This window comes from Rhinopithecus bieti, unplaced genomic scaffold (assembly GCF_001698545.2).
Source record: "Rhinopithecus bieti isolate Rb0 unplaced genomic scaffold, ASM169854v2 scaffold_30965, whole genome shotgun sequence".
Classification (NCBI taxonomy): Eukaryota; Metazoa; Chordata; class Mammalia; order Primates; family Cercopithecidae; genus Rhinopithecus; species Rhinopithecus bieti.
Window position 1 is genome coordinate 126,228 of NW_016813425.1, and position 19,113 is coordinate 145,340.

At 40.8% G+C, this 19,113-nt stretch overlaps 1 protein-coding gene across 35 annotated transcripts in view; it reads left to right on the forward strand.

Annotated features, from left to right (window-relative positions):
* CREM (cAMP responsive element modulator) overlaps window positions 1-19,113 on the forward strand; it is an 85,777-nt gene that overhangs the window by 60,893 nt on the left and 5,771 nt on the right. For 12 of the 35 annotated variants that reach the window (XM_017848405.1, XM_017848402.1, XM_017848409.1 and 9 more), the window contains 3 exons: window positions 971-1,159; window positions 13,175-13,210; window positions 18,605-18,761. In XM_017848405.1, coding sequence (XP_017703894.1) covers window positions 971-1,159; window positions 13,175-13,210; window positions 18,605-18,761 — 382 coding nt within the window. Of the gene's footprint in view, window positions 1-970; window positions 1,160-7,575; window positions 7,688-8,224; window positions 8,516-8,548; window positions 8,895-13,174; window positions 13,211-18,604; window positions 18,762-19,113 lie in introns of those variants that run through there. The other 23 variants (XM_017848408.1, XM_017848406.1, XM_017848407.1 and 20 more) reach the window with 11 other exon arrangements.

Below are 19,113 nucleotides of genomic sequence, written 5' to 3' on the forward strand. Positions count from 1 at the left end.
ATTTTATATATAAATATATATAAAAATACTTTGGTTATATATATAACATATATATGATTGTATGTATGTATTTCTTTTTTTTTTTTTCTTTTGTAACGGAGTTTCTGTTGCCCAGGCTGGAGTGCAGTGCTGTGATCTCAGCTCACTGCAACCTCCACCTCCCGGGTTCAAGCGATTCTTCAGTCTCAGCCTCCCGAGTAACTGGGACTACAGGCGCCTGCCACCACGCCTGGCTGATTTTGTATCTTTAGTAGAGATGGGGTTTCACTGTATTGATCAGGCTGGTCTCAAACTCCTGACCTCAGGTGATCTGACCACCTTGGCCTCCCAAAGTGCTGAGATTACAGGCGTGAGCCACTGCACCTGGCCTATATATTTCTTAAAACTACTTTCTTTTGATGACAAATTAGAAAAGTAGTTAGCTGAATGAAGGTACAAATTCATTTTAATTCTAACATTAAACGGGAATTTTCTCTTTTCTTTCCTTTTTTTAGAGACAGGGTCTCCCTATGTTGCCCAGCCTGGCCTCGAACTCCTGGGCTCAAGCAGCCCTCCTGCCTTGTCCTCCCAAAATGCTGGGATCACAGGTGTGAGCCACCACACCTGGCCTTAAATGGGAATTTTAAATGGTAGAAGAATGGTGTTTGTAAGGAAAACATCTGAGAGAATGGAGAAGACCAGGAAGCTGGACTCTCCCTGTCTGCTTCTCCACTCTTCCTCTCGAGTAATGTAGTTAGCTGGATGCTAAGGAGTAGGAACACTCCATGGGCTCTATGAATCTCAAACAGTTATTTTCAGGTGTTTATAAGCTTTTCCTAGGGTATTGCCCCATGACGAATTCAGCATAGAAAATAAGGGTAACCTGAGAAAGAAGCAATGGTAATAAATAGACCCAGAGTACATTCTTCCAGTAGGGGATTATTAAAATAAATCTTGAAATTCTCTAATATTTCTTTTCTTTTCTGTTAAGTTGCTATAGCCCAAGGTGGAACAATCCAGATTTCTAACCCAGGATCTGATGGTGTTCAGGGACTGCAGGCATTAACAATGACAAATTCAGGAGCTCCTCCACCAGGTGCTACAATTGTACAGTACGCAGCACAATCAGCTGATGGCACACAGCAGTTCTTTGTCCCAGGCAGCCAGGTTGTTGTTCAAGGTATATTTTATTAATCTAATACATTTAGAATACCTATGGATTACTATATCACACCATTGAGTGGTGATTTTGTAGTTTTCTGAAATATATCAAAGGTAGATGGGGGGGGTTGGGATGCACTTAAAACGCTTACAGAAGAAATATTTTAATACATTAAACAGCAAATTAAGTTTTATCATTTTCACCTTTTAGCAGGTTTTACTGGCTCTGGAGAAAGGCCAAATTCAGAGTAGCATGATAGAAAAGAGAGAGAGAAACATGAATGAATTTTTTGTTTTGTTTTGTTTTGAGATGGACTCTCGCTCTGGCGCCCAGGCTGGAGTGCAATGGTGTGATCTCGGCTCACTGCAACCTCTGCCTCCTGGGTTCAAGCAATTCTTCTGCCTCAGCTTCCCAAGGATCTGGAATTACAGACATGTGCCACCACACCTGGCTAATCTTTGTATTTTAGTAGAGACGGGGTTTCACCACGTTGGGCAGGCTGGTCTCGAACTCCTGACCTCAAGTGAAGGCCTCAGCCTCCTAAAATGCTGGGATTACAGGCATGAGCCACCATGCCCAGCCACATGAATGAATTTTAAATTAAGTAAATATCCTTCATTTGGGGTCGCAAATGTTGTACCTAATAGATTTATATTACCTAATCTATGACAATTTAAGTATTCAGGCTATGATGCCCCAAATTTGGGTTTTCCCGAGCTGTTACTTTCAAGTCTAATTTCTAGGTAACTCATTTCAAAGCAAATGCTGACTTTGGGTTTTTTTGTTTTTTGTTTGTTTTTTTGATGGTTCTTAGTATGTTTGAATTCTGAGGTATCCATTCTAGTTCTTATGGAAGCTGTCAGTAATGAAATAAAAGTTGAGATGTAGCCCTAAGCTTTTAGGGTTACCTGAGATTTCAACTCTTTCACCTGGATTTGTGATATACATTATTTTAATTTAATTAATTCAGTTGTGCTTATGATAACTATAATAGATGTATTTAATATAGCTTTCAAAACTCCTGTGTTTTAATTGAATTCTGTTCCTTTTGGTCCATTTGCTTAGGATTCAGGATTTAGCACTATTTTTTTTTTTAATTTATTTGTTTATTTTATTTATTTATTTTGAGACAGAGTCTTGCTCTGTCGCCCAGGCTGGAGTGCAGCAGTGCGAGCTCGGCTCACTGCAACCTCCGCCTTCCCGGGTTCACGCCAATCTCCTGCCTCAGCTTCCTGAGTAGCTGGGACTATAGGCGCCCGCCACCACGCCCGGCTAATTTTTTTTGTATTTTAGTAGAGACAGGGTTTCATTGTGTTAGCCAGGATGGCCTTGATCTCCTGCACTTGTGATCCTCGTGATACAAAAAATTAGCTGAGCGTGGTGGCAGGCGCCTGTAGTCCCAGCTACTCGGGAGGCTGAGGCAGGAGAATGGCGTGAACCCAGCAGGCAGAGCTTGCAGTGAGCAGAGATGGTGCCACTGCACTCCAGCCTGGGCGAGAGTGCGAGACTCCGTCTAAAAAAAGAAAAAAATTACTTCACAAGTCACAAAGATATTTTCCACATTTTTTTTCTATTTGCTTTGTGGTTTTACCTTTCACATTTATGTCTTTAATGTATCTGGACTTCACTTCTGTATATAGTATTTGGTGGGAATTCATTTTAACTTATATGGAGCCATTCCCAAGGGTTTGTTGTTTCCTCACTGGTGTATGGGGAAGCCTTAATTAGACAGTAGGTTTGCTTGTGCACGTGGATCTGGCCCATCTTCTGTCTGATTCATCTTTTCTGAATGCCAGCACCATACACGTTTGTTATCTCATAGAACAAGTTCCCCTTGTCTTTTTTCTCAGTTTGAATGGAGGGTTAGCTTTTGTGCACTATTATTCTTTTATATGCATTTGAAATAAGTTTGAGTTTCTAAGTAGTAGTAATAATAATAATAAAACCAATGATGAGACTGCATTAATTTTGTTTTGTTTTGTTTTTTTGAGACAGTCTCGCTCTGTTGCTCAGGCTGGAGTGCAGTGGCGCAATCTCTGCTCACTGCAAGCTCTGCCTCCCGGGTTCACGCCATTCTCCTGCCTCAGCCTCCTGAGTAGCTGGGACTCCAGGCACCCGCCACCACGCCCAACTAATTTTTTTGCATTTTAGTAGAGACGGGATTTCAACGTGTTAGCCAGGATGGTCTGGATCTCCTGACCTCATGATCTGCCTGCCTCGGCCTCCCAAAGTGCTGGGATTACAGGCGTGAGCCACCGTGCCCGGCCGAGACTGCATTTCATTTAGGGACAGCTGCATAATGTTAAATTGACCTATCCCAAACCATAGAATGTCTTGTTTATTCAGTTCTCATTTTACTTCTTTTAGCAGTTGAACCATTTTCTTCATGGAGGTTTTGCATATTCTTTCTTCAGTTGGTTCCTAAATACTTTATGGGTTTTGTTGCCGTTAACAATGGTACCTTATTTTTTATTGTATTTTCTCATTGTTGCCGGTGTAGAGAAATACAGATTATTTTAAGTTGATCTTTTATCTATTAACTTTGCTAAACTCTAATTACTTCTAATAATTTACTGATTCTTTGTGAATCGGTCTGTGATCCTATGTGAATGTTTATACAAATAGTGATGTTTTATTTCCTTCCTTCCAATCTTTATTCCTCTTTTCTTTTTTTCTTTTCCTTAAATAATCATGGCCAGGAGCTCCAGTTTAAACGCAGCAAGGCCAGTGGGCATTCTTGTCTTCCTGAACTTAGTGGCAGTGTTGCCTGCCTGCCTTCTCCCTTCATCTCACTGAAGGGCTGTGTCAGCTTCTTTGTGGATTCTCAGTGCCTGTCTTGGCTGATGCCTCAGCAGTATTTAACACTGTCAACTTCTGCTGCCTCCGCTTCCTGAGACTGTGTCCTCCTTGCTCTTCTCTCTCTGCTGCTTCTCTGTCAGTCTCGTTGCTGGGCGAAGCTTCCCCTGCCCCTGTCCTGAGTGTTTCAGTGATTTTCATGCTCGCTCCCCACCCTCTTCCTGCTGAGCTCTCTCCCTGAAGGACTCCCTCCCACCCTGGCTTCAGTTCACTGTGACTATGTCCTGACTCCAGCTGGTTCCTTAGATGGCCCACACATACCTCTGATACAAATCCCTGAAACCCGCTGTTCCTATCTTCAGTGACCAACCACTACTATCCCACCTGGTGCTTGATGCCAGAAACCTGGAAGTTGTCTCATATTCTCCCCAGTCTCCACTCAAAGTCACTGTGTAGATTCTTCTCCCTGGCTGAGCCATACATGCTTCTGCCACTCCACACCCCTCTGTCCTGGCCCTGGCCCTGGCCTGGGTGCTGTCCCTCTGACCCAGGCTACCCCTGTGGGCTGCAGTCTCCAGCAGCCACCAGAAGCTGGCTATTGTGGAATAGCTTTCTGATCTTCCTAATCATGCCAGAGGCAGCAGCTCTTCTTGGCTCAGTTTTGGGAATTGTTCCTGAAAATTCAGCTAGACTCTTAATTCCTCACAGTGATTCTGGGAGCCACTGATACTTCTTAAAACAGCAGCTTCTTGCCCCAACATCTCCATTACTGCATTGCACTGTTTTCTTTTCTTTTCTTTTCTTTTTTTTTTTTTTTTTTTTGAGACAGAGTCTCACTCTGTTGGCCAAGCTGGAATGCAGTGGTTGGAACGCAGTGGTGTGATCTCGGCTCACTGTAACCTCTGTCTCCTGGGCTCAAGCATTTCTCCTGCCTCGGCTTCCCGAGTAGCTGGGATTACAGGCATGTACCACCACGCCCAACTAATTTTGTATTTTAGTAGAGATGGGGTTGCACCATGTTGGCCAGGCTGGGTCTCGAACTCCTGACTTCAGGTAATCCGCCCATCTCGGCCTCCCAAAGTGCTACAATCACAGGCGTAAACCACCGGCACCTGGCATCTGGGGTCTTTTTTATAAGGGCATTAATCCTGTTCACAAGGGTGCCACCCTCATGACCTTATCACCTCTCAGAGGTCCCACCTCCAAATACTATTGCATTGGAAGTTAGGATTTCAACAGAGGAAATTGGGCAGGGATACAAACATTCAGTCTATAGCATCCTCACAAAAGCATGCATAAATGTCTGTGACCTGTTTAGACAAAGCACCAAATCTTTCATCTTTGCTTAATCAAAGCCTTGCTTTCTTTAATAGCTGCCTACCTCTCTATTTCTCCCTCTTTTGTAATACAGCTCTTTATTTCATTTCCTGGGATAGGCTCTCTCCCTCCAGGGCCTTCTTCACACATACTGATTGCCTGATAAGAATACTTTCCCTGATTGTATGCCCTACTCGTGTTTCACCTTAAATGATTCTTCCTCCAGGAATCCTTGCCTATCCTCCACATCTGGCTTAGGCAACCCCTGTGAGTTCCTGCTGTACTTCCTTGGGCACACATCATGTTGTATTGTGGCTCTGTGTGTCTTGGTAGATGGTAAGTTCTATTTGGACAAATACCTAGCACAGACCTTGGCATGTGATAAATGTTCAGTAAGCATTTACCAAATGAAAGTGAAATATTCTTCCTCTGAAAATGTGATTTGTTCCATGTGTGATTTGTTCCATGTGAGATTAACTGGTCCAGGGAATATATTAAAACTTTACTAAGAGCAGTAATCAACTAAGCAACCCATTTCCCTTCTTTCTTTCCTTCCTTGACTTTTTTTTCACGCCAGTATTTATTGAGCATCTATGTGCCAATTTAAAGAAATGCTGACGTAAAATCAATTTCTTATTGATTTTCTGAAATTTGAAATAAAATTTCCTAATAGCATTCTTGGACCCAAACCCTCAGGTGTGGCTGGGACAGCAGAGTCCCTGCTGGAGCCCCAGATTAGGGTTGATGTCTAGGTCTAGGTGACCATCCAGGCTTTCTTACTCAGCCAATATATCTTCAGCTGAATTGAAACCCTAGCCCCTTGTCAGGTATCCTGGAGAATTACTAGAAACGTGGACACCCCTGAAACTTTACCTTCTGAGCATCTGAGGTGTAAAGTCCTTACCTTTACTGGAAGATGATTAGATTAAATACAGCCAAAATGTGGTGGGATGTCCTTTCATTGACATAAGGTTGGGTTGAATTCTAATCATACAAGGGGAAAGGGCTTTGTACAACTCACTGATAAAACAAAAGGTCGGCCAGGCGCAGTGGCTCATGCCTGTCAACCCAGCACTTTGGGAGGCTGAGGTGGGCGGATCACCTGAAGTCAGGAGTTCGAGACCAGCCTGGCTAATGTGGTGAAACCTCGTCTCTACTAAAAGTACAAAATTAGCCAGGCGTGGTGGGCACCTGTAATCCCAGCTACTCGGGAGGCTGAGGCAGGAGAATCATTTGAACCCGGGAGGCGGAGGTTGCAGTGAGCCAAGACCGCACCTTTGCACTCCAGCCTAGGGGAGAATAGCGAGACTTTGTCTCAAAAAAAAAAAAAAAGACAAAAGGTCTCAGTGGCATGTCACTTATTTTTTTGCAGTGGAAATGCCAATAATTTTTTTCCAGGCTATGGTCTGTTCTACGGTTGAACATTTGCCCATTTTGTGTCTAACCTTATAATCACTGAATTTTCTATAATGATCCAGCTTTCTATGTGCTGAGCCTTCATTAAGTGATCCAAATAAAATTTGGCATTTTAAAAAAATGTATAAATAGTAATTTTGATTTATTTATGAATTTTAAAAAATCACAAAAGTCTTTTCAGGGGGGTTTAATCTGGTAAAACAATGTATTAGATTGAATCAACATGAAACTGCTATTTTTGTGGGCCAAAAGGTCAAATATCAGCAAGTTCATGTGATTCGGTCTAGTAGTTATGGGGGAATACTACATAATACTTGCTCCATTGGCACAGTGAATTTTTAAAATTTCATTATCTACTCCCTTCAAGTGAAAGCAGCAAATTCTGTATCACCTTAGGAAGAGTTGGATTTTTTGATGGTGTAGCAAATAGCTCAGCAAATAAAAATGTGTTAAGTAAACACAGGTGGCTGGATATTTCTTGGTGAGTTTAGAAGTGACTATGAAATATGGTACTTCTTTGCTGATAATCAGTGTGTTGTTTTTTTTTAATCCCCAAAGTTTAAATCTCCAAGTGTTTTTTTCCTCCTATAAGTTAGGAAAATATATAGCGTTTATTCTCACTATGTTTACTTAGAAACCTTGGACACAACAATAATAAAGAAGTAGCCCTATAAGATACAATCATGTAGCTTTTAGTGCTAAAAGAGACATTATTATTATTATTATTATTTTGCCAGAGCCCACCTCAAACAGATTTCTATGTAAAAATGAGAAACAAGAGCATTAAGATGGTTTATTACAGGAAGAGTTTTTATAGGGCTGGGGTTTCAGTGAGCTCGCCTGTGACAAAGCAAATTGATGGCAGTGATAGGCTAGTGATGTCATTGTGATGTCAGTCCTCCTGCTTATCCTGCACATGCTTGCTAATTTGGAACACTTTATGTTGAACTGTGGTAGAGGAAACAAGACAGTGCTGTCTGCAGAAGCCCATTATGGCTGTAACTGGAGATGACACAGGTAAGAATGTTAAAGAGGGGTTTCAGTTAATTCTGCAGATTGTTTTGAAGTTTAGGAAGTATTCAGGAACATCTGAGTGTTTCAGAAAGTGTTACTCTCCTAGTCACTTAGGTGTAAGACTTTTTTGAAATACACATCTATATATATTCAGCTCGCTTTGTTAGNCCCTCTCTTCCTCCCCTCCATCTCTGTGTCTCTCTTTCATGTGCATACCATTCTGCCCTACTAAAATAAGCTGTTACTTCATCTGCAACCTGTTGCAAATTCAGTCTAGCCACAGGTTAAATATACAGTATATACTGTTCACGTTCTGATTTCGTGACTGTGGGCAAATGCAGCTCCAAACAGAATAGGAAAAACCCGCGTGTTATGGATGTTTGTGTGCCTACTTGTTTCTTTCCTCCTGTATTTAAAATGGTCTGTTCAGCTAATTGAGTTCAAAGGGCTGATGTCATTACATTTCCTGGAATCGTGTTTCAGCAGGGGAAGTGGAAAAGTTAAACTCCAAGCGAGCTGCACATTGACGTCAGTTCCGAGTCATGTTGTGATTTAGTCAGTTCCTTTCTGTTTTGTAAAATGCTGGTGACAGATTTAGAGTTAACTGGCTCACCACTGCCTCTGCCTCCAAGCTTCCTTTTAGACTGAATAGCTTTTCTTGTTAGCCCTACTTTAACATTTCTTTTGAAGTGCGTATCTGCTTGAAGAGGGAAACACGTCACGAAACTGTAATGCATGAACAGAACTCAGGAGTTGTCTGGCCAGCTTAGTGGTAAGATTGAACCTCCTACTGAGGCCGTCCCTGCACGCGCCTGGTGAGAAATGGACGATGTATGTATAAGCTGGCGGGTTCTTTACTCTTACTCCATCTATTGGAACTTGCGATTCAGAGCGCTCTCTAGTGTTCGGTCAGGGAAGTGCTTGTCTTTTACTTACTCTCCCAGCCTCTGGTATTTGAATTTGTAATGGGTTATTTTTCACTAGGTTTGCTTTTCTCAGTAACAGATAGTGATTTCGAAAGACTTAGTTACTAATAACCTTTGTGTGCTTGCAGCGTTGTTTATTCAGTGGTCTTGTTTGTAATACAATACTGAATTTGCAGTTGAATTAAGAAAGAGTGGATGGTTTTAAACAACTTCACTACAATTTAGCTCTTCGAAGTTAATGGGTCTCAGCCCTCTTTCTGGATAGGAACACTGGATTGTCTTGAGTAAGTAAAACCTGTATTTTGTTTTAAAACTGTCTTGAGGAGCTTTTTTTTTTTTTCTCAAAGAAGTTTTGTGAAGTTCTAGAGATGCTATAGACTGCAGAACTCAAATGATGAATTTATTTTAAGATGTAGATGAACATCTCAAACACTGCATGTCATATGATTCTTAGAACCAGAAGGCACTTTTGTATATATATTTATTTCCTAAAAATTATTGGTTTGTATCTTTCTTTACCAGGTCTTTCATTCCTATTCCCCTTTTGACTTGTCTAAGCATAAGACTCATAACAAAAAATAAATAAAATGATGTGAAAACGCTGTGTACTTTTTTTTTTTTTTTTTTGAGACGGAGTCTCACTCTGTCCCCCAGGCTGGAGTGCAGTGGCGCGACCTCGGCTCACTGCAAGCTCCGCCTCCTGGGTTCATGCCATTCTCCCGCCTCAGCCTCCGAGTAGCTGGGACTACAGGCGCCTGCCACCACGCCTAGCTAATTTTTTGTATTTTTAGTAGAGACGGGTTTCACCGTGTTAACCGGGATGGTCTCGATCTCCTGACCTCGTGATCCACCCGCCTCGGCCTCCCAAAGTACTGGGATTACAGGCTTGAGCCACTGTGCCCGGCCAAGGGACTTTTTTGAAGGTGTAGTAGAGTAGCTTTAGGAACCAGACTTCTGGGCTCTCAGTTCTGGGGTAACCCTGTGGATCGGCAGACCAAGTAGATTGAACTAGATTAGTGGCTTGCAAACTTTTCAACCATGACCCACATTATATCACGACAAAGTGGACCTATGTGTGTGTGTACCCTACATTTATATAAAACATGTTTTAGACATAATTCTTATCCTTAACAAAATGTGATGTACCCATAATTCCTTTTCTGTCCTTTTTTTAAAGTGCTTTTCTTGACCCATGACATTTACTTTATGACCCGTTAATGGTCTACAGCTTACAGTCTGAAAAACTCGAATCTAGACCGAAATCAGGCTCCTAGCACTAATGGCTGGCCTGGAAAAGATATCAGCATTTACTTACAGGATCATGAAGTGAAATATAAAAAGTAAATGACTGGGCGCAGTGGCTCATGCCTGTCAACCCAGCACTTTGGGAGGCTGAGGCGGGCGAATCACAAGCTCAGGAGTTCGAGACCAGCCTGGCCAACATGGTGAAACCCCGTCTCTACTAAAAATACAAAAATTAGCCAGGTGTGGCACGCACCGGTTATCCCAGCTACTCAGGAAGCTGAGACAAGAGAATGGCTTGAACCCAGGAGGCAGAGATTGCAGTGAGCCGAGGTCGTGCCACTGCACTCTAGCCTGGGCGACAGAGCAAGACTCTATCTCAAAATAAATAAATAAATAACTGACTATAGTTTATGGGATTATATTATTGACTTTGTGGGACATAAGTTACATTTTTATTAGAAACTGCCTTTTGTTTTATTCATAAACTGATTCTGTTAGCATAATTTCCTATCTTTTAGACTCTGAGTCTCACGTTGCATTCTGGCTGGATTTCTGAATTGTTAAAAACAAAAACTTTCCAACAAATTTGGAAAACTAGTGTCTTAGTTAATATTTGATGCATGAGAATAAGGATATATATCATCTTTGTGAAAGGAGGCTATTAGCAATTATTTTTGCTTAGAAATATTTACATAAAAGAATAATTGGAGGGCGAGCGTGGTGGCTCACACCTGTAATCCCAGCACTTTGGGAGGCCGAGGCGGGCAGATCACCTGAGGTCAGGAGTTCAAGACCACCCTGGCCAACATGATGAAACCCCATCTCCATAAAAATACAAAAATTAGCCAGGTGTGGTGGCACATGCCTGTAATTCCAGCTACTCGGGAGGCTGAGGTGGAAGAATCGCTTGAACCCGGAAGGTGGAGGTTGCAGTGAGCTGAGATTGTGCCATTGCACTCCAGCCTGGGTGACAGAGTGAGACTCCATCTCAACAACAACAAAAAAGAATAATTTCATTTAGGTTGTGACAGCTTCTTGAAGTTGGTAGCTGAACAAGTTATAATCACTTTGGAAGTGGAAATAACAAGGCATTTATCTACCTTAAGATTCAGTAAACCAAATCTGCAGGGTGAAATTGGAAATTACTCATGTTATTTTCCTACTACTTTTGAAAAATGTATAATAAATTGTAATTTGGAGTATTTATTTCACTTTGCTCTGTTTTATTTGCCTGTATGAATATATTAGGCAAATGTATTTATTCATTTATATTCTAATAAAATAATTATACTTTGCATTTATGTAAACTTTAAAATAAAAAAAATCACTTAATGTTACAAATAAACATGAATACAAACTGTAGCAAGTGCTGTCAAAGAAACTATCAGATTGTGAGTGACACAGAAACATCTGGTCATACAGGTTAAGGGATCAGGTAGGTCTCACTAGGAAACCATGTTCAAATGCTAAAAAAGGCAGTTTACAGACATTCTCACTGATACATGCCCAGCTACACCCCGGTCAGACTGGGTAAATGACTTCCAATTTCACAAAGCTAGCAAGTAGTGAACCTGTTCGAGTCTTCAGAATCCTCGGGTTCTGTTCATGGCATATTAATGTGACTCTTCAAAACTCACCTGACATTGACACACAAATGCAGTGTCATGTGAGTACATGCTGCTACACACTGCTTATAAAACATATAAAATGAGGTTAGGTTAGCATCATTTTAAGTCATTAAAATGGCTTTTTTTTTTTTTTTTTTAAGACAGAGTTTCACTCTTGTTGCCCAGGCTGGAGTACAGTGGCGTAATCTTGGCTCACTGCAACCTCCACCTCCCAGGTTGAAGCGATTCTTCTGCCTCAGCCTCCCAAGTAGCTGAGATTACAAGCGCCCACCACCACACCCAGCTAATTTTGCATTTTTAGTAGAGACAGGGTTTCACCATTTGGTCAGGCTGGTCTTGAACTCCTGACCTCAAGCGATCCACCTGCCTCAGCCTCCCAAAGTGCTGGGATTAAAGGCATGAGCCACCACACCCAGCCTAAAATTGAATTTTTTATAGATTATTACTACTCTCAGAGGACAATAGAGTATATATTTGCTATTATATGGAACATTAAATTTCAGTGTTCATAATTTTCCATCTTTTCTATAGACTGACTCATAGATTTTCACATACTAAACAACTTTAAAAGGTCCTTTATGTATAACTTACTTAGCTGGACTGTGATAATAATTTCATAATGTATGCATATGTGAAAGCATCACATTGTACACTTGGAGTATATACAACTTTTGTCAATTACACCTCAAAGCTGAAAAGATTTTGGTGAGTTATCTATGCGGTCTATGTGTTACAGTGATTGTAGCAAATTGGAAAATGATCAGTGCTTAAATAGCCATTTTTATGTAGGATTTAATTTTCACGGAGAAGGGAACGTTTTTGGCAGTGTGGGACATCAGGCATGGAAATGTAGGATCTGGGTATTAGGAGCAGGTGGTGGTAGGGAGGAAGAGAACCACAGCAGTGGTGGTGATGTCAGCAGCTTACCGGAGCTAGGGATAGAAGCCCCCGACTTAGAAGTGTGACATCTAAGTTAACCTCTGCTGCTTACTTAAAGGTGTATTTAGGATTAGTGCCATGCTGTGAAATGGCATATGAAAGCAGGAACTCTCTATACAAAAATGTTTTTTTATTCAGTCTTTGTGCTCAGTACTACAGATACCTTAATAAATAAGCAATTGAATAAAATCACCATCATTTGGAGTGTTGAGAAATCATTTCACTTTGGAATTTACCAACATAGGTACTTGGCTGGGTTTCTTATTTATTTCTTTGTTCCCTACTCTCACTTGAGTTTTTTTTTCAGTTTTCTTCTTCCCAGTCTGATGAGAGTATATCTTTGGCCATTCGAGGTTCTATTATAAATGATTGCATACATTGAAAAGGACATCTTATATTATCTTTAATAATATATTCTCTAAAGGAATATAATGATATATAATTTTATAAGTTTTTAATAGGCATATTCTTTTAACAAAATAAGGAATAAGAGCCATAAATTTTGATTCCTTGGGTTTGTTAGAAGGGAAACTCCAGGGGGAAATGGGTTTATGGATGTTATATACATTTTAACTAATATACATTGTAAGCATAATTTGGAACATTGTCTTTCAGAACTTAAGGAGGGGAAGAGGAAGGGAACTAACATTTGTGGAGTGCCTGCCATGTACCAGGCACTGTGCTAGACACTTTGACATATATTATAGGGTTTATTGTGAGTACTAAATGAGATACTGTATCCCATTTTACAGATGAGGAAACTGAACTTGCCCCAAGTCACATGGCTGGTAAGTGGCAGAGCTGGACTAGAACCCAGACTCCAAACCCCATGCTTTTTCTGCTGTACCGTGTTTAAAGCTTGCAAAGAGAGGTATGAAGTTAATGACCAAAACTGAGAGTTCTAGGAATTTTCTTTTCCCATGAAATATTTGATACCGAACCTAAAAAAAAATTTTAAAAATGCTTTCATGTCAGGAGCTAGATGGAAACACATCATAATGAGAACGCTTTTGTTTTTAAAATGTTATGTTAAACTTATCTAAAGTGCATCTAAGGAAGATTTAAGAAATAATGCCTTTTATCAAGAAAGGCCACTTTGAAGAGACACATCGCATCTTGTAGGGCTTTCCATGTCTTAGAGGTAAAGGTTTAGCTATAATAATGTAAGTTTATAAGAAAGACTGCTTATTTTAAGCATTCCAAATGACAGCAGGCTTGTACAAAACCCCAGGAAGTTCAAATTTTACTTCATACAGCACACATAAACTCATGGAACACCCATTATATGCCAAGTACTGTGCTAGATTCTAGGGGATTCTGGGGTTAAAAAATACTATCCCTGATTTGTCTTAAAGTTTTTGCTTTCCTGAGAATAAAGTTAGTGTACAAATATTTTATAGTCTTTCTTCAATCATGATTGTTAATTCCCCACTGATAACCCATATATTTTCAGAATATGAAAATTCTAGAATAAAAAGTAATTCGGACACTTTCAGTAGCTAAATGGGACAGGAAGTGGCCTTTATAAGAGTACAGGAATAGCAGTGTGTCATCAGAGAACGCAGGATGGTCTTTGAACTGTGATCGTTGGTATCTTATCTGCTTTAAATTTACACTGAGTTCATAATATTGGAAATTTGAAGCTAACTAAGATAAATATTTTTTATAACTTGTTTTAAAATTACAACTTGTGACATTTAGATTTTTTCAAAACAAGAGATTATCTTTGTATCTTTATTTTTTTAAGAGACAGGGTCTTGCTATGTTGCCCAGGCTGGACTTGAACTCCTGGGCTCAAGTGATCGTCATGCCTCAGCCTCTGAAGGAGCTGGGATTACAGGCATGAGCCACTGTGCACAGCTGTCTTTGCCCATATCTGTTAAAATGTACTTTACTAATAAGATTATATTTGAGTATATGGAATTTGTCCATTGACCATTAGAAGTATACCACCATATAGATCCGTTGGGATATTATAGAAATTTATGCAAATTCCTACTAATTTATACTAATTCCTGTTTCTGGCTTGAACTAATGCACTGTCATTTTTATTTTATTGAGGGAAGTAAAAGGAATATATGATACCTCTGAAAAATTATAATAAAACCCAGTCACCTAACATCTCAGAACTAATAGATCTGAATATATCATCCCCTTCCAAGTTATTTTAAAGTGGCATTTTTTTCTGAGCTATCGCTCAAAATGTTTTTAAGAATTCTTAGTTTGGAATTGCCATTGTCTTTCATGGTGCCAAATTTGGTCCCTTGAGGGTGGTTGTTGCTTCTGGAAACAGGCAAGAGTTGTTGAGAATCATTTCTGATAAATACAAGGCCAATTAATGAACTTCCTTTTTTCTTTTCTTGTTTCCTTTTCTTTTTTTTTCCTGAGACAGGGTCTTACTCTGTCGCCCAGGCTGGAGTGAAGTAGCATAGTCATGGCTTACTGCGGCCTCAACCTCCTGGGCTCACATGATCTTCCCACCTGAGGCCCTGGAACCACAGACACATGCCACCACACCTGGTTAATTTTTGTATTTCTTGTAGAGATTGGGTTTCTCCATGTTGCCCAGGCTGGTCTTGAACTCCTGGACTCAAGTGAACCTCCCACCTTGGCCTTCCAAAATGCTGGGATTATAGGTATAAGCCATCATGTCTGCCCTTGAACTGCATTTTTCACCTGTGACTATTCCCACCCACCCTTTTAAAAAAAAAAAAAAAAAAAAAAGTTTTTTGTGGCCGAGCGTAATGGCTCACGCCTCTGATCCCGGCACTTTGGGAGGCCGAGGTGGGTAGATCATGAGGTCAGGATTTCGAGACCACCCTGAAAAATACAAAAATTAGCCGGGTGTGGTGGCAGGCATCTGTAATCCCACCTACTCTGAAGGCTGAGGCAGGAGATTTCGCTTGAACCTGTGAGGCAGAGGTTGCAGTGAGCCAAGATTGTGCCACTGCACTCTACCCTGGGCAGCAGAGCAAGATTCCGTCTCAAAAAAAAAAAAAAAGTTTTTTGTTTTTTTTTTAAACTAGCTTTTGTATATCATGGAACCATCCTGCTCTAACTTCATATTACAAGAAAACAGCAAACGTCTACAGAACTAGAGTGTAATGAGCCCCTCTCTACCTATTTTACTGCACGTCTGTGTGAGCAGTGTTTGGAAAGAACGATCCTAGACGGAGGTCCGTATCCATGCTGCCTGCACGTGTCAACCTGGTGTCATGTAAACTTCTCATTCGTCACTGGCTATTGTTCCAATTTTAGAAGGCCTAGGTGGCCACCAGCTGTTCCATTGTTTCAGCCTTTATTACCCCATAACCTTCTTCCCTGGATGTGGGTGAAGAGAGAAAAGAGGAGAACTATGTTATTCTCTGCTCCACTCTATCTCCTCTGACAATACAATGAAGATATTTTAAACAATCTGTTGTTAGTTTATAACTGGCTTAACGTGACTTTCTTAACTATCTCAGAGCTATACAGTTTTGTACGACTCATTGAGTTGTCTGTGTATGCATTATTTTGAATAGTCACAAAAACAAATTTAGGACTTTTCTCAAGTTTATTCATATGCTGGTGATCATTAATCACAATTAGGCCGGGCGCGGTGGCTCACGCCTGTAATTCCAGCACTTTGGGAGGCCGAGGCAGGCGGATCACGAGGTCAGGAGATGGAGACCATCCTGGCCAACCTGGTGAAACCCTGTCTCCACTAAAAATACAAAAATTAGCTGGGCATGATGGCGCGTGCCCGTAATCCCAGCTACTCCGGAGGCTGAGGCAGGATAATCACTTGAACCAGGGAGTAGGAGGTTGCAGTGAGCCAAGATCGCACCACTGCGCTCCAGCTTGGAGCCAGCAAAACTCCAGCCTGGAGTCAGCAAAACTACGTCTCAAAAAAAAAAAAAAGAATTATTACCTATCATCAATGTTTTAAAATTACACGTAGAAGGAAAAGGCAGTACAACATTGTAAATGCTGTTTTTATTAATTCTATGAAAATCTTTAAGCTTCCTTGAAAGCCACGTTTGTAACTGCTGTGTTCTTTCATCTAATTCTCAAGCCCTAGAAGGCAAAAATCTGGCATCTACCCAAAGAGAAGCACATCAATCAGTTCATCTTTGTTTAACTGTTTTAAACAAAGTTTCAGTGATAACATCCTTTTTAGCTGACAAAGTATTTGTCTCCCATGGGTAACATTTCACTTCTTATTCAATGGGTATAAAACATTTCCATGAAATATAGAAATGATATATTTTCCTCTTTTGATTGTAATTTAGTTCAGACAATTGTTAATAGAATTTGATAACTTTTTAAGAAATCTTTTTTCTTCCGCTTAGCTTTGAGAGAGCATATATTTTGTAATGTCTCATCAGAGTGACAAACTAACTGTGGACCATACGTTTCAATGTTGAAGCGTTGGTGGTAGAAACGTTTTATCACTCGAATCCATCTGTCTTTTCTAGGAAGCTATGTTTCTTGCAGTAGACAAACTTTGAATATAAATTAGGAAACTTTGAGAACTTACTTTTAGTATTTCATCTGAATACTAAGTAAATATTAAACCCTGTCTTTTAACTGTATGGTTATACTATGCTTAGACAATACTTTTAAATGAATATTTACAAATGTATTATTTTTCCTAGGAAACCTAAGAAAGACAAAAATTATCTTTCCCCAGAGAAACTAGGTTCAAGCAGAGCTTTGCTGGGTTTTCGTTGTTGTTTTTTGTTTTTTTAATGAAACTGCAGTGAGCTCAGTTCCTTCCAGTGCTTCAGTCATTTTCTAGTAATGAGAATTGCATTTAAAGACATTCAGTGACTGTTTCAGGCATGATACGGAGTGTAGGAAAATCTCTAAACTGAAATATTCACAGGATGGGGATATTCTGCTTCATGGAAATGTTTGCAGTGGTGTGCTATAGTCAGCTCCTGCTGGCTTGTTAGAGCCTATTGTTAAATTTTCAGGCCAGGCATGGTGGCTCACGCCTGTAATCCCAACACTTTGCAAGGCTGAGGCAGGTGGATCACTTTAGATCACGAGTTCAAGACCAGCCTGGCCAACATGGCAAAACACGATCTCTACTAAAAATACAAAATTAGCCAGGCATGGCGGTGCACACCTGTAATCCCAGCTACTTGGGAGGCTGAGATACAAGAATCACTTGTACAGGGGAGGCGGAGGTTACAGTGAGCCAAGATTACACCATTGCACTCCAGCCTGGAGCCACTGAGTGAGACTCTGTCTAAAAAAAAAAAGCCGGGCGCGGTGGCTCACGCCTGTAATCTCAACACTTTGGGAGGCCGAGGTGGGAGGATCACAAGGTCAGGAGATTGAGACCATCCTGGCCAACACGGTGAAACCCCGTCTCTACTAAAAATACAAAAAATTAGCCGGGCATGGTGGTGGGCGCCTGTAGTCCTAGCTAATCGGGAGGCTGAGGCAGGAGAATGGCGTGAACCTTGGAGGTGGAGCTTGCAGTGAGCTGAGATTGTGCCACTGCACTCCAACCTGGGCGACAGAGCGAGACTCCGTCTCAAAAAAAAAACAAGAAAATTTCAGTACCTTTGTGAGCTGATTGTAAAACAGCCATTATTAAAAATTAAATGTGTGTATACACACACATACACAATTTATTTACACATTAAAAACAGTACTCAAAACTCATAATTTCTAAGTATTTTCTCTGTGCTCTGTGGGTATTGGCATCTGTTTTGTCTGTATGCGTACTACGTGTGTGTCTTTCCAATTCTATGATCAGCAAAGTCACCTTGGCAGCTTGAAATTGGCCATGGTGGAAGTATTTACACCATGAGAATTATCGGAACAGTACACATCAGGGCTTTTTCATTGTTTTCCCCTGAGGACTGTTTATTAAATATTTATTAGCACACCACTGATTTTAAGCTAAATGAGCACCTGTGAGCTTTTGCATTTGATAAAAACCTGTCTAAAATGCGTTAGGACACTTTTCTCCTTAAATGTTTAGAGCGTGCTGAATATCATTGTTCTAAGTGCTGAAGAAGATCTTTAATACTTGAGATTGCTATAAATCTCAGAATAATTATCTTAAACATTACAAGATCACCTCTTATGAGATGTCAAAAGCATACCGTTTCCAGGTCAGTTTTATGTAAAATGCCAAATTATGAATTCTTTATATAAGCTCGAAATATTTTGTTTTACTGCAGCTGCCACTGGTGACATGCCAACTTACCAGATCCGAGCTCCTACTGCTGCTTTGCCACAGGGAGTGGTGATGGCTGCATCACCTGGAAGTTTGCACAGTCCCCAGCAGCTGGCGGAAGAAGCAACACGCAAACGAGAGCTGAGGCTAATGAAAAACAGGTGAGATGTTTCACAAGGAATCAGTAACTTCTAGAACACTTTTAAAAATTACAGTTTTCGCTGGGTGCGGTGGCTCACGCCTGTAATCCCAGCACTTTGGGAGGCTGAGGCAGGCGGATCACGAGGTCAGGAGATAGAGACCATCCTGGCTAACACAGTGAAACCCCGTCTCTACTAAAAAATACAAAAAAATTAGCTGGGCGTGGTGGCAGGCGCCTGTGGTCCTAGCCAGCTACTCGGGAGGCTGAGGCAGGAGAATGGCTTGAACCTGGGAGGTGGAGCTTGCAGTGAGCCAAGATCGCGCCACTGCACTCCAGCCTGGGCGACAGAGCGAGACTCCATCTCAAAAAAA